Consider the following 14,556-nt stretch of genomic DNA (forward strand, 5'->3'; position numbering starts at 1 on the left):
CAAATAAGAACAGGAGAGATAATAAATTGACAAATATAAGGAGTTTTTCATCATTTTAATCAATTATTTCTGAATTGTAATATATTAAAAATAATTTTTCTTATTTAATTAAATAAAAAAAGAGTTTAATAACTTTTCATACTCCATTAAAAACAATAAATAAAAAAGATATAAAAAATTTTAGGGCATGGTTGATTCCACTTTTATTTTTCAAATTTTTTATAATTAAATATTTGAAAATTACATTGATAATATGCTTTTTTACATTTTGTTTTTAAAATCTATAAAATTCAAAAAATATGAAAAACCTTTTTACTCTCATATACATTTTAAATAAATTTAAAAATGAAAATTCAGCACTCGTATTTTTCTTTAGGAAACAAACAACATTGGTGCATGCCCTTGAGGATTCATTAAAACATGGGGAAGAATTATTGAAAAATCATTTAAAAAGAACCATTAGAATTAATTCATGTTTTCTATTTTTAAAAATAATAAAAATAAAAATAAACCCAATGTATATATATATATATATATATATATGCCTTTTCAAAAAGTAGGTATTTTAGCTCCATTTTCATGGATGAAGCCCAAATGGTTTTTTCAAAAACTCAACTCTTTCCTTCCCTATTGCACTTCCCCTGTCTCCTCTCCACTCAAAACCCTAATTCTGCAAAACCCATACTCAGAAACCTCAAAATTTGCCATCAATCAAGTAGATATAAGTTTCCTTCTCTCCCTTTGTGGAAGAGAAGGCTACCTTCATCTGGGTTCTTCCCTTCATGCTTCCATCATAAAAAATTTTGGATTTTTGGATGGCAATAATCGGGATAATCTCCGAAATGTCATTGTTGTTTGGAATTCTCTCCTCTCAATGTACTCGAGGTGTGGGGAGTTGAGGGATGCAACTAAGGTGTTTGATCATATGCCCATGAAAGACACCATTTCGTGGAATTCGAGGATTTCGGGGTTGTTGGGTAATGGGGATATTGAGATGGGGTTTAGGGTTTTTAAACAACTGTATGAATCGGGTATTTATCAGTTTGATCAAGCCACTCTGACTACTGTTTTAACAGCTTGTGATAAGCCAGAGTTTTGTTATGTGAGTAAGATGATTCACAGTTTAGTGTTTTTATATGGGTATGAGCGGGAAATTACAGTGGGGAATGCATTGATCACATCATATTTTAGATGTGGCTGTTGTAGTTCAGGGAGGCGGGTTTTTGATGAGATGTCTGAAAAGAATGTAGTTACTTGGACGGCTGTGATCTCAGGTCTTTCACAAGGTCAATTTTATGAGGAGAGTTTGAAATTGTTTGGAAAAATGCGTGATGGACCAGTGGATCCAAATTCCTTGACGTATTTGAGTTCCTTGATGGCATGTTCTGGTTTGCAGGCAATAAGGGAAGGGCGTCAAATTCATGGGCTTGTTTGGAAATTGGGAGTTCATTTTGATTTGTGTATTGAGAGTGCACTAATGGACATGTATTCTAAATGTGGTAGCTTGGAAGATGCATGGAAGATTTTTGAGTCTGCAGAAGAGGTTGATGAGGTTTCCATGACTGTAATTCTTGTTGGTTTGGCACAGAATGGGTTTGAGGAGGAATCTATACAGGTTTTTGTTAAAATGGTAAAGAATGGAGTTGTGATTGACCCCAACATGATTTCAGCGATTCTAGGGGTATTTGGCATTGATACTTCGTTGGCTCTTGGTAAGCAAATTCACTCGTTGATCATCAAAAAAAGCTTTGGTTCTAATTACTTTGTCAACAATGGGCTGATAAACATGTATTCGAAGTGCGGAGATTTGGATGACTCAATCAAAATATTCTGCTGGATGCCTCAAAGGAATTCAGTCTCATGGAACTCCATGATTGCAGCTTTTGCTCGCCATGGGAATGGTTCTAGAGCACTTCAGTTGTATGAAGAGATGAGATTAGAAGGTGTTTGGCCAACAGATGTTACATTTCTCTCTCTGCTTCATGCTTGTGCCCATGTGGGTTTAGTTGAAAAGGGCATGGGGTTCTTGGAATCCATGGCTAAAGATTATGGGATTGGTCCAAGGATGGAACACTATGCTTGTGTTGTTGACATGATGGGCCGAGCAGGGCTTCTTAATGAAGCCAAGAAGTTTATTGAGAGATTGCCTGAAAAACCTGGTATTCTTGTTTGGCAAGCATTGCTTGGAGCTTGTAGCATTCATGGTAATTCTGAAATGGGAAAATATGCAGCTAATCAATTGTTTTTGCAAGCACCTGAGAGCCCAGCCCCTTATATTTTACTGGCTAATATATATTCTTCTGAAGGGAAATGGAAAGAGAGAGCAAGGACCATCAAGAAAATGAAAGATATGGGTGTGACAAAAGAAACAGGCATAAGTTGGATTGAGATTGAGAAACAGATCCACAGTTTTGTTGTTGAGGACAGAATGCATCCACATGCCGAGATTATTTATGGCGTTCTAGGGGAGTTGTTTAAACTGATGATGGATGAAGGGTATGTGCCTGATAAGAGGTTCATTCTCTATTACTTGGATCAACATGGAAAAGAATAGTCAATAGTTATTCTAAGAGAAATTTGAAAAACGAAATCAGCTTTTAGGAATGCATCATATGGTGCAATTGGTATGACCTTGAAAATTGCAATTGCTCGCTCAGACAGATGGGGGCCAACATTTCTTCATTTACTGAAGAAGCATGAATAAGAAACTCAACATTTCATTGAAGATGCAAACTATTTCATGAGAGTGACTTTACACCTTCATTGCTTTATTTTATCAAATGCTGAAGCCTAAAATGAAGAGTAAGTTAATTCCTTTCTTATTTTTTTTTTTTATTTTGAGACTTTTACTTCAATCCAATCCAATTCCTTCTGTTGACTTCAATCAGTTATTGGTATATTTTTGGACTCAATAACATGAAATCTTTGTTGTTTGCCATATGTACTTTTGTGAACATTATGCCATTACCATGCATGAAACCGAAGGTGAGCTACTCCTCTTAACCCACCACCATTCATGAAATCCTTGGTTTTGAGGTATCACAATTGAAAAACATGCAATTTTTGTGACTGCAAGATTTGGATTGTAAAAATATGAGCTCATCGGAATAGTGTAGTGCTAGGTTTTCTGAAATGCTCCATTGAAAAGAATCTCCTGCAAAACTCAATGCAGAAATGCCCTTTCTGTACGCTTTTTTTCTATTCATCCACAGGGTTATGTGATGATGTGTACACAGCAGAAAGTGAATTGCTGATATTTATTACCTATTCCTGGATGCTTCCATCTCCTCTTGACATAGTTTTTCATTTGAGTTTCTTAATAAACATTTTCCCTAATGATTTTAACCATGGATTAAGCAATTGATATGAAATTTTATCTGCCACAAATTCATTGAAACTTTAATTTCCATGCACCCAAAGGGACAATCTTCTAGATAAGTCCATGTCAAGATATATCAGTTAAAGCAAAGGGAAAAACGAAAAGGAGATTTGGTAGTAGTTTGAAAAAGACTACTGCATGGAAGACTAGGTGAGTTTATCTGCTTGGTGTAGACTGGCAAAACAAAGACTACTTCATCTGATAGAAAAAAAAACCAAGAAAAACAAAGACTAATTCAAGGACTATTATCTATAAATTAGCATGTTTCCATGCAAGATTTCTCACCTCTCACCCAAGGACACAGATATCGATTGTTAGAGAGGGTCTAACAATGATGAAAGGTGTTTGTTTCCTTGTAACTGTTGCCCTCTTGGCTTTGGCTTCCTCTCTTGCCTCTGCCTCTGACCCTAGCCCACTGCAAGACATTTGTGTTGCAATTAGTGACCTCAAGGATGGTGGTATGTATAAGCTCATTCATTCTTTGGAGTCTATGTTAATGGCTTTGTAACTACATTTTGTCATTAAAATATTAGCCTGCTTTCTTCCAGGAAATATCAATATATCATGTATTGATATTTGCCTTCTCTGCATGGTTTGTTACCTATATTAACCTTTCTTTTTAACTGTTTGTTCACTACGTTTTCCATGCAGTGTTCGTGAATGGAAAGTTCTGCAAGGATCTAAAGCTTGCTTCAGCTGATGATTTTTTCTACTATGGGCTCCACATTCCAGGAAACATAACGAACCCAGTTGGCTCAATGGTCACTCCTGTAAATGTTGAACAAATACCAGGACTTAACACCCTTGGCATATCCATGGTTCGTATTGATTATGCACCATACGGTCAAAACCCTCCTCACACACACCCTCGTGCTACCGAGATCCTAGTTGTCTTGGAGGGAACCCTCTTAGTTGGCTTTGTCACATCCAACAACGAAAACCGCCTCATCAGCAAAGTCCTTTACAAGGGTGATGTTTTTGTGTTTCCAATCGGTCTCATTCACTTCCAATTCAATGTTGGGAAGACTAATGCGGTTGCCTTTGCTGGTCTGAGTAGCCAAAATCCAGGTGTTATCACCATAGCAAATGCAGTCTTTGGATCAGATCCACCCATCGATCCTGATGTTCTCACCAGGGCCTTCCAACTTGACGAGGATGTGGTCAAGGACCTCCAATCCCGCTTCTGGTGGGACAACAACTAAAAGAATATTTAGTTGAGCAAGTGATGAACTATTTGCTTGTTTAAGTAACCTTTTGTAATGTTCCCTCAGCATAATGGTAGTACAATAAGAGGGTTTATTATGTACTTCTTTCTATATGGACTTTGGGTATAATAAAAACAATGCTTTCTCTCTCTCTCTCTCTCTCTCTCTTCATGGCATTTTCTCAGATTGTAATATCAGTATAAGTCTTCAGAACTCTTCATTTTAAATTAATGCAATTAGCTGAGCCATATGCTATCTGAAGAACTTTCAAATGAGTAATTTAGAGTCTGTTTGATGGAGTTTTTAAGAACAGTTTTTTAAAATTCATAACACAATTTGGTTATTATTCTCTATTTTCAGTTGTTAAAAACAAAGTGAAATAGAAAATACTTTTTAAAGAATAAGTAAAAGTTGTTTTCATCGGTTTTTAAGAATAATATAAAGATGTATACTCTATTATTTATCTTTTACATAAAATTATTATTTTCATTATTTTTTGTTAGGTAAATTAATTTAAAATTAAACAAGACTTAGGTGATGTTTTTTTTTTGGCTTTTTACTTAAAGCAATTTGTTTTTAGAATTTAAGTCGTTTGCTTTTCTATTTTTTCATGACCTATCATAAACTTTTTACCAAATAGAAAAAGTCAAAATATATAACATTTTCTAAATAAAAAAATAACATATTAGTTTTTTTTTTTTACTTTTTAATACTTAATAGAAATAAAATACTACAAAAACAAACAACCTAATATTTAACATTATTAAGTATGAAAGTTTTATTTAGAATTAAGTAAAGAAACAAACACTACCTTAATGAGTTGGATATGTTAACAAGTTTATTAATTTTTAAAATAATTAAAAACTTAAATAATAAACTCATCAAACATTAGGAATTTATGAATATAATAAAATATCCTTTTTCTAACATATAATAAAATAACATATTTTATACTAAAAATATAATTTATGATTTTATTAAAAATTACTATTTATGTTTTATTAAAAACTATATATTTTTTTAATTTATTTGTAATTACAAAATTATTTTCATTTTCAATAAGACTTCAATTTCATTTAATTAATTAATATTATATAAATTGAATTTAAAATGTTTTTACAAAATCAAAACAATTTTTTTTTTAAAAAAACAATTTATTTCCAACAAGTCTTTTTGTTTTTTATTTTTATTTTTATAAAAATAACTTACCAAATATCCTTAAGTTTTAAAAAACATTAAAAAAACTTTTTTTTGATTCTTTTAACTTTAAAAAAAAGCTTTTTTACAAAAGCATGAGAAATCATGATCAAACAAAAAATTAAAAAGAAAAAATTAATTAAAGTACTTATTTGACTTCTATTAAAAATGAATATTAAAATTATTTTTATCTTATAGAAAATTTTGTTTTACTACAATAAAAAAATTGTTTCATAATTAAAAAAAATATTTATCTTTAACTCATATATAATTGTAAACTTAATTTTTATTTTTTAATAATACTTAATTTGAATTTGATTTCCTATTATTATAAATTAATTTTGTAAAATTTTTATAAAATAAAAATAACACATTGTCTTTAAAAATAATACAAATTCTTTTATTTAAACAAGCTTGTTGTTTTTAATTTTTAGAAACTATTTTTTAAAAACATCTTACCAAACGTTTTAGTGTAAAAACACCGCCGAACGGCCTTAGTTTTTTTAGGTGCCTCCATGCTGATAAAAGCTGGGAGAGGAGGGATTTCAAAATCAAGTGAGTAACAATCAAACTGCAACCAGTTTTAAGATCCTGAATCTTCATAGTCCTCCACAGTCTTCACAAACTAAATATAGCTGGGCTCTTCACAGAGAGAAAGAAAGAGATATTAACCACTTCCATGTCAAAGACGTATTGGTGCAAGCAAAGGAAGAAGAGACGAGGAGAAACGTGTGTGGTAGTTGAAGGATGATTAGTGTTTGAAATAGAAAAAGGCAATCCATTGAAGACTAGGGAAGTCTATCTACTTAGTATAATATATATAGAGCATAGACTAATCCAATGAATCCTTTCTTGTAAATCAATCTTTTGCTTATGCAAGCTTTTCAAATCTCACCAGTATGCAGATTGTGATTGTTAGAGACAGCATAACAACTATGGGAGGCCTTTGTTCTCTCTCTGGATTTTTACTTGCAGAATCTTCTAAGACAAGTTGCTTGACTGAACACAGGATATGCATAAAGCCAAAATCATTTCAGTTTCATTTCACATTAATTCAAATACCCAAGTCCTAAATGACCTAGAAATGGTCTTGGACGAACCCTCTACCCTGATTTGCAAACAAAACACTAATGGGTCATGACATTAATCACAAACTGATCATAGATGGCTTGTAGTCCACAGGTTTACACCCTTAGCTTTACCCTGGACTAAGTCCTGAAACCCAAAGATTATCCAGAATCAAACTCTTAAAGTCTACAGCATGAGTTGAGGAAAAAAGAATGAGTAATTAATGTAGTAGTTGAGGAATGATTCAATGTTTGAAATAGAAAAAATGCAATCCATTGAACACTTAGCTGGCCTATCTGCTTACTGTATACATAAAACATAGACTAATCCGAAGACTTCTATGTGATAACTTGAGAATTTTCATATCCAAGGTTTTCACTTCTTTCTCATCAGAAGACAAAATTGTAACTGTTGGAGAAAACCTAACAACCTAGTTTATTTGTTAAGGTCCCTTTCTCTCATAAAACATAAATATATTCACTATCAAAGACCATAGTGATAATAATAATGGTCTTCTTTTTGCTGTATATACACTACTTGAGAGTTTGTTCAATGTTTGGTTACCAAGAAAACAGAAGGACTGATCTGCTGCATTAAAAGGTTAAGTAATCCTGAATACTTTCACTTCATTTTGCCATATGTAGTTCTTCCATTAGCTAGCCATTTGGAACTAAATCTTGTGGAGAACGTTTCATATTGGAGATGGATATGAAATTGGACCTGCCTCCACCTCATTGAACTTCACTTTCAACATATGCATTGAGAATATGTTAAGATCAGTATACTAACTAACCCTACATAAATTAACATGTATTGGTGAAAACACTTATCCTTGTAAGTGAGAAAGCAAAAAAAAAAAAAAAAAAAAAAACCTACCCATTGAAGACCATCTATAAATTGACATGTTTCTCATGCAAAAATTTTCACCCCTCACCTAAACACAAAGATTTGTGATTGTTGGAGACAGTACTCTAACAATGGAGAAAGGTGTTAGTTTTCTAGTAACTGTGGCCCTCATGGCATTGGCTTCATCTTTTGCCTCTGCCTCTGATCCAAGCCCACTGCAGGACACTTGTGTTGCCATTGATGAACCCAAGAATGCTGGTATTTCTTTAGTAACCAATGAACTTGTCACTATTTTCACTAATCTTTCCATTGATGGTGGTTTGATACGAATGACCTATCTTTTCTTTTCCCTTTTTTTTTTTTTTGTTTAAATGCAGTGTTTGTAAATGGAAAGTTCTGCAAGAACCCAAACCTGACCGTCGCCGAGGATTTCTTCTCTAAAGGGCTGAATATTCCAGGAAACACATCAAATCTAGTGGGCTCAAGTGTCACTACAGTAAATGTTGATGTGATACCAGGACTGAACACTCTTGGGATATCACTGGTTCGTATCGATTATGCACCCTATGGTCAAAACCCTCCTCACACTCACCCTCGTGCCACTGAGATCCTCACTGTCTTGGAGGGAACTCTCTTAGTTGGCTTTGTCACATCCAACCCTCAAAACCGCCTCTTTAGCAAAGTCCTCAACAAGGGTGATGTTTTTGTGTTCCCTATTGGTCTCATTCACTTCCAATTCAATATTGGGCACATGAATGCAGTAGCCATTGCTGGTCTGAGCAGCCAAAATCCAGGTGTAATCACCATAGCCAATGCAGTGTTTGGATCCAATCCACCAATCAATCCTGATTTCCTGGCAAAGGCCTTCCAGTTGGACAAGAAGGTGGTTGAATTCCTTCAAGCACGATTCTAGTGGGGAAATAGAGAAAATGAAGAAGCTATGAACCTTTGATTTGCTTGCTTGAATGACTATTTGTGATGTTCATTTACCTCATTACAATCATCCTAGAATAAGAGGGTTTATTACTTTCTTTTGTAGCTCTTGTGTTGTGGACTTTGGTCCTAATATTAAAATAAAGCAGTTTGTCTGTTAGGCATCTTCTTCTCTGTCTCCATCTCAATATTTGTCTTAAAAAATTTTATCTTGTGAAAAAACAACTGGATAACAACTCTCAGTTGATTGATTAACCTGCATGTGCAGAATTTTTATTAAGAAGGAATACTTAGCTAGTTGTAAAACAGTACTACTGTTACTTCCAGCATACTGCTGGCAGAATTGGTGATGAAGAAATGAACATTGAGGCAACAACTGCAGAGAATTCAAAAATAAAAAAGATGCCATTTTGCTTCTCTATATTTTCCCATTATAACTCATCAACCGAGATCGAAGAAACTAATTAAGATGTCCAAGTAAACCATTTGAATGGTGGGAGAAGCATAAGTGTCATGAAAATTGTGAAGAAAGAAAGGAAATGAAAACCCAGAAATCTTATGACATCTACTGTAGACAAGACCAATTATTTATAAGTTTAATGTGAGTTTTGATTTTTATCTGATGTTTTTGTCATGTACTCCATTCTGAAAACAAGTGGGAAGAAAGTAGATTTCAATTCATGCAACAAGCTTCTGACCTCAACTTATAAAAGACTAATGGGTCATGACACTAATCACAAACTGATTATAGATGGCCTGTCCACAGGTTTACTCCTTAGCTCTACCCTGGAATTAGTCCTGAAACCCAAACATTACGCAGAGTCCACTCTAAAGTCCAGACCATGAGTTGAGGGAAAAAGGATGAGCAAGGGGTGTAGTTGTTGAAGAATGGTTCAACCTTTAAATTTAAAAAATGCCATCCATTGAAGACTTGGAAAGTGTATCTGCTTACCTTATGTATAAAACATAGACTAATCCGATGAATTTATCTAATTAATTGCCATTTTTCCAATACAGGGTTTCTTGCTTCTCCCCAGAAAACACAGATTGTTATTCTTTAAGACAACTTAACAACTAGTTAAGAATGCCCTAGTTCAAAGGTGTTTGTCATGCAGCTATTTCACTCATGTTTAGAGCCAATTGCTCAGATATGGCAGGCTGCAAGTATCAAAATTATAGTCAGAGCTTTTGTAACTGAGGAAAGCCTAATGAGCATAGCAGAAAATCTTTGAATTCATCCCAATGTTTCATTGAACTAAAGCAATCCAGAGCTTATCCAATGATTTTTCACAAAGTGGAAGGCACATGAGCTAGAAACTCAGAACTTGGCTACATAATAGAGATCAACTATTTCATGAAAGTAAGTCACATTACATTTACACTAAAGCAGTATAAATTCACTAATATTCCTATATAGATATTCTTTAAACTGAACCTACACAAGCCTCATTGAGTAACCAGGTTTGAATTGGTTAGGTTATTCTATTTCTATAGTCCAGGCTTGCACCTACTCTGTAATCTTCTAGTTGCTTGCCTATACACTACTTTACAGATATTTCACTGTTTGGGTACTAATACTAAAATAAATGCATGGATCATGCAGATTGATATGAAATTGGACCTGCCTCCACTAATTGACCCTCACTTTCCACACATGCATAGAGAATATTCTAGCTAAGATCAATAAACTAACTAACTAATCCCACATAAATTAGCATGTACTGGTGTAACCACTTGTCTTTGAAAGTGAAGAAAAGGATAAAAAAGGAAAACCTACCCATTGAAGACCGTCTATAAATTGACATGTTTTCCATGCAAAATTTCTCACCCCGCACCTCAACACAAAGATTTGTGATTGTTGAAGACAGGACTCTAACAATGAAGAATGGTGTTAGTCTTCTGGTAGCTGTTGCCCTCATGGCATTGGCATCCTCTCTTGCCTCTGCCTCTGATCCAAGCCCACTGCAGGACACTTGTGTTGCCATTGATGAACCCAAGAATGCTGGTATTTCTTTAGTAACCAATGATCTTATCACTACTTTCATTAATCTTTCCATTGATGGTGGTTTCATACTAATGATATATCTTTTCTTTTCCCTTTTTTTAAATGCAGTATTTGTAAATGGAAAGTTCTGCAAGAACCCAAACCTGACTGTGGCCGAGGATTTCTTCTATCAAGGGCTGAATATTCCAGGAAACACAACAAATCGAGTGGGCTCAAATGTCACTACAGTAAATGTTGATGCAATACCAGGACTTAACACTCTTGGGATATCACTGGTTCGTATCGATTATGCACCCTACGGTCAAAACCCTCCTCACACTCACCCTCGTGCCACTGAGATCCTCACTGTCTTGGAGGGAACACTCTTAGTTGGCTTTGTCACATCCAACCCTCAAACCTCAAAACCGCCTCTTTAGCAAAGTTCTAAACAAGGGGGATGTTTTTGTGTTCCCTATTGGTCTCATTCACTTCCAATTCAACATTGGGCACATGAATGCAGTAGCCATTGCTGGTCTGAGCAGCCAAAATCCAGGTGTAATCACCATAGCCAATGCAGTGTTTGGATCAAATCCACCCATCAATCCCGATTTCCTGGCAACGGCCTTCCAGTTGGACAAGAAGGTGGTTGAATTCCTTCAAGCACGATTCTAGTGGGAAAATGGAGAAAATGAAGAAGCTGTCAACCTTTGATTTACTTGCTTGAATGACTATTTGTGATGTCCAATTACCTCATTACAATCATCCTAGAATAAGAGGGTTTATTACTTTCTTTTGTAGCTCCTGTGGAGTGGACTTTGGTCCTAATATTAAAATAAAGCAGTTTGTCTGTTAGGCATCTTCTTCTCTGTCTCCATCTCAGTATTTGTCTTAAAAAATCTTATCTTGTGAAAAACCAACTGGATAACAACTCTCAGATGATTGATTAACCTGTATATGCAGAATGTTGATTAAGAAGGAATACTTAACTAGTTGTAAAACAGTTACTGTTACTCCCAGCATACTGCTGGCAGAATTGGTGATGAAAAAATGAACATTGAGGCAACAACTGCATCCAATTTAGAAATGGAAAGATGCCATTTTGCTTCTCTAAATTATCCCATTATAACCCATCAAACGAGATCGAAGAAACTAATTAAAATGTCCAAGTAAACCATTTGAATGGTGGGAGAAGCATAAGTGTCATGAAAATTGTGAAGAAAGAAAGGAAATGAAAACCCAGAAATCTTATGACATCTACTGTAGACAAGACCAATTAATTATAAGTTTAATGTGAGTTTTGATTTTTATCTGAAGTTTTTGTCATGTACTCCATTCTGAAAACAAGTGGGAAGAAAGTAGATTTCAATTCATGCAACGAGCTTCTGACCTCAACTTATAAAAGACTAATGGGTCATGACACTAATCACAAACTGATTATAGATGGCCTGTCCACAGGTTTACTCCTTAGCTCTACCCTGCATTAAGTCCCAAAACCTGAAGATTATGCAGAGTCCACTCTGAAGTCTAGACCATGATTTAAGGAAAAAGGATGAGAAAGGGGTGTAGTTGTTGAAGAATGGTTCAACCTTAAAATTTAAAAAAAGCCATCCATTGAAGACTTGGAAGGTGTATCTTCTTACCTTATGCATAGAACATAGACTAATCTGAGAACTTTATCTAAATAATTGGTATTTTTCCAATGCAAGGTTTCTTGCTTCTTACCAAAAAACACAGATTTGATTGTTAAAGACAACTTGTAAACAACTAATTTAGAGAGTCTTAGTTTAAAGGTGTTTGTTAAGCATCTCTTTCTCTCTCATAATACATAAATAAAGTCCCTATCAAAAAACATAATAATAATAATAATAATAATAACTTTTGAGCCAATTGCTCAGATAGGGCAGGCAGCAAGAGGTCAAAGCTTTTTTAACTGAGGAAAGCCCAATGAGCATAGCAGAAAATCTTGGAATTTATCCCAATCTTTCATTAAACTGAGGCAACCCCAGAGTTTATCCAAGGATTTTTCACTCAGTGGAAGGCAGATGAGCTAGAAACTCAGAACTTGGCCACATATTCAATCTCATCAGCCAATCTCTGGACACTTTCAATGGTGAATTAAGCTATATAGATACTTATTAAACCGAACCTACACAAGCCTCATGGAGTAACCATGTTTGAAATTGGTGGATTATTGTCTAGTCTGAGCCTTCACCTACTCTGTAATCTTCGATTTGCTTGTCTATACACTACAGATTTTTCAGTCTTTCGGTAGTAATACTAAAAGAGCAGAAAGCTGTACTATATATGTAAATGCATGGATCATGCAGATTGATATGAAATTGGACCTGCCTCCAATAATTGAACTTCACTTTATATTCTAATTAAGATCAGTATACTAACTAACTAATCCTACATAAATTTAAATGTATTGGTGTAACCACTTGTCCTTGAAAGTGAAAAAGAAGAAAAAAAAAAAAAAAACTACCCATTGAAGACTTGGTGAGTTTATGCAAAGATTAACTCACTGACTCTGGTCTATAAATTAACATCTTTCCCATGCAAAATTTCTCACCCCCACCTAAAGATAAAGACTCTGATTGTTGGAGACAGCACTCTGACAATGAAGAAAGGTGTCAGTTTCCTGGTTGCTGTTGCCCTCATGGCATTGGCTTCCTCTCTTGCCGCTGCCTTTGATCCAAGCCCACTGCAGGACACTTGTGTTGCCATTCCTGAACCCAAGAATGCTGGTATTTCTATATATATAGTGACCAATGATCTTATTGCCATTTTCACTACTCTTTCCATTGATAATGGTTTGATACTAATGACCTATCTTTTCTTTTCCCCTTCTTTTTAAATGCAGTATTTGTAAATGGAAAGTTCTGCAAGAACCCAAACCTGACTGTGGCCGAGGATTTCTTCTTTCAAGGGCTGAATATTCCAGGAAACACAGCAAATCTAGTGGGCTCAAATGTCAATACAGTAAATGTTGATGCAATACCAGGGCTTAACACTCTTGGGATATCACTGGTTCGTATAGATTATGCACCCTATGGTCAAAACCCTCCTCACACTCACCCTCGTGCCACTGAGATCCTCACCGTCTTGGAGGGAACACTCTTAGTTGGCTTTGTCACATCCAACCCTCAAAACCGCCTCATTAGCAAAGTTCTAAACAAGGGGGATGTTTTTGTGTTCCCTATTGGTCTCATTCACTTCCAATTCAACATTGGGCACATTAATGCAGTAGCCATTGCTGGTCTGAACAGCCAAAATCCAGGTGTAATCACCATAGCCAATGCAGTATTTGGATCAAATCCACCCATCAATCCTGATTTCCTGGCAAGGGCCTTCCAGTTGGACAAGAAGGTGGTCAAATACCTTCAAGCACGATTCTAGTGGGGAAATAGAGAAAATGAAGAAGCTAGGAACCTTTGATTTGCAAGCTTGAATGACTATTTGTGATGTTTAATTACCTCATTACAATCATCCTAGAATAAGAGGGTTTATTACTTTCTTTTGTAGCTCTTTTGGTGTGGACTCTGGTCCTAATATTAAAATAAGGCAGTTTGTCTGTTAGGCATCTTCTACTCCTGTCTCCATCTCAATATTTGTCTTAAAAAATCTTATCCAAATCTTTGATGTTTCACTTGTGGAAAAACAACTGGATCACAAATCTCAGTTGCTTGATTGATTATATACAGGATATGCAGAATTTTGATGAAGAAGCAATACTTGACTGGTTGTAAAATAGTTCTACTGTTACTTCCAGCATACTTGTTGAGATATTATGATATATTCTAGGAAAGTATATTAGGAAAGTAGTTGCTATTGTTTAGGATTGTTTCCTAAACTCACGATTGAGATATTATGATATATTCTAGGAAAGTATTCTAGGAAAGTAGTTGCTATTGTTTAGGATTGTTTCCTAAACTCACGGTTTT

The 14,556-nt window shown here is 34.9% G+C and overlaps 3 protein-coding genes and 1 pseudogene across 5 annotated transcripts; all 4 read left to right on the forward strand.

Annotated features, from left to right (window-relative positions):
* The first annotated feature begins 568 nt into the window (after window positions 1-568).
* On the forward strand, window positions 569-4,719 carry LOC100232941 (germin-like protein 3). 2 transcript variants are annotated; one of them, XR_009467547.1, is made up of 2 exons: window positions 569-2,802; window positions 4,031-4,145. XR_009467547.1 is itself a non-coding variant. In NM_001281269.1 (2 exon segments), coding segments are annotated over 2 exon segments (678 nt in total). In that variant the 5' UTR covers window positions 3,663-3,710; the 3' UTR covers window positions 4,582-4,719.
* Window positions 4,720-7,851: 3,132 nt separating this feature from the next.
* GER1 (germin-like protein 1) lies at window positions 7,852-8,795 on the forward strand. The gene is given in 2 exon segments (NM_001281011.1): window positions 7,852-7,953; window positions 8,073-8,795. Coding segments are annotated over 2 exon segments (624 nt in total). The 5' UTR covers window positions 7,852-7,865; the 3' UTR covers window positions 8,609-8,795.
* A 1,700-nt stretch (window positions 8,796-10,495) lies between these two features.
* LOC100266497 (germin-like protein subfamily 1 member 14) lies at window positions 10,496-11,468 on the forward strand (annotated as a pseudogene). Its single transcript, XR_787450.3, has 2 exons — window positions 10,496-10,633; window positions 10,742-11,468. The product of XR_787450.3 is annotated as a germin-like protein subfamily 1 member 14 (transcript).
* A 1,718-nt stretch (window positions 11,469-13,186) lies between these two features.
* Window positions 13,187-14,140, forward strand: LOC100261293 (germin-like protein subfamily 1 member 7). The gene is made up of 2 exons (XM_002284580.4): window positions 13,187-13,359; window positions 13,476-14,140. The coding sequence occupies exons 1-2, from the start codon at window positions 13,233-13,235 to the stop codon at window positions 14,009-14,011; spliced, it is 663 nt and encodes a 220-aa protein (XP_002284616.2). The 5' UTR covers window positions 13,187-13,232; the 3' UTR covers window positions 14,012-14,140.
* Window positions 14,141-14,556: the final 416 nt, after the last annotated feature.

The sequence above is a fragment of the Vitis vinifera genome, chromosome 14 (assembly GCF_030704535.1).
Source record: "Vitis vinifera cultivar Pinot Noir 40024 chromosome 14, ASM3070453v1".
NCBI classification, from domain to species: Eukaryota; Viridiplantae; Streptophyta; class Magnoliopsida; order Vitales; family Vitaceae; genus Vitis; species Vitis vinifera.

What these genes read in the sequence shown, in the direction of transcription:
- LOC100261293 (XM_002284580.4), top strand. Translation starts at nt 13,233, where the DNA reads ATGAAGAAAGGTGTCAGTTTCCTGGTTGCTGTTGCCCTCATGGCATTG. An exon ending in TCCTGAACCCAAGAATGCTG is followed by an intron (nt 13,360 to 13,475) that starts GTATTTCTATAT and finishes TTTTAAATGCAG; the next exon opens with TATTTGTAAATGGAAAGTTC.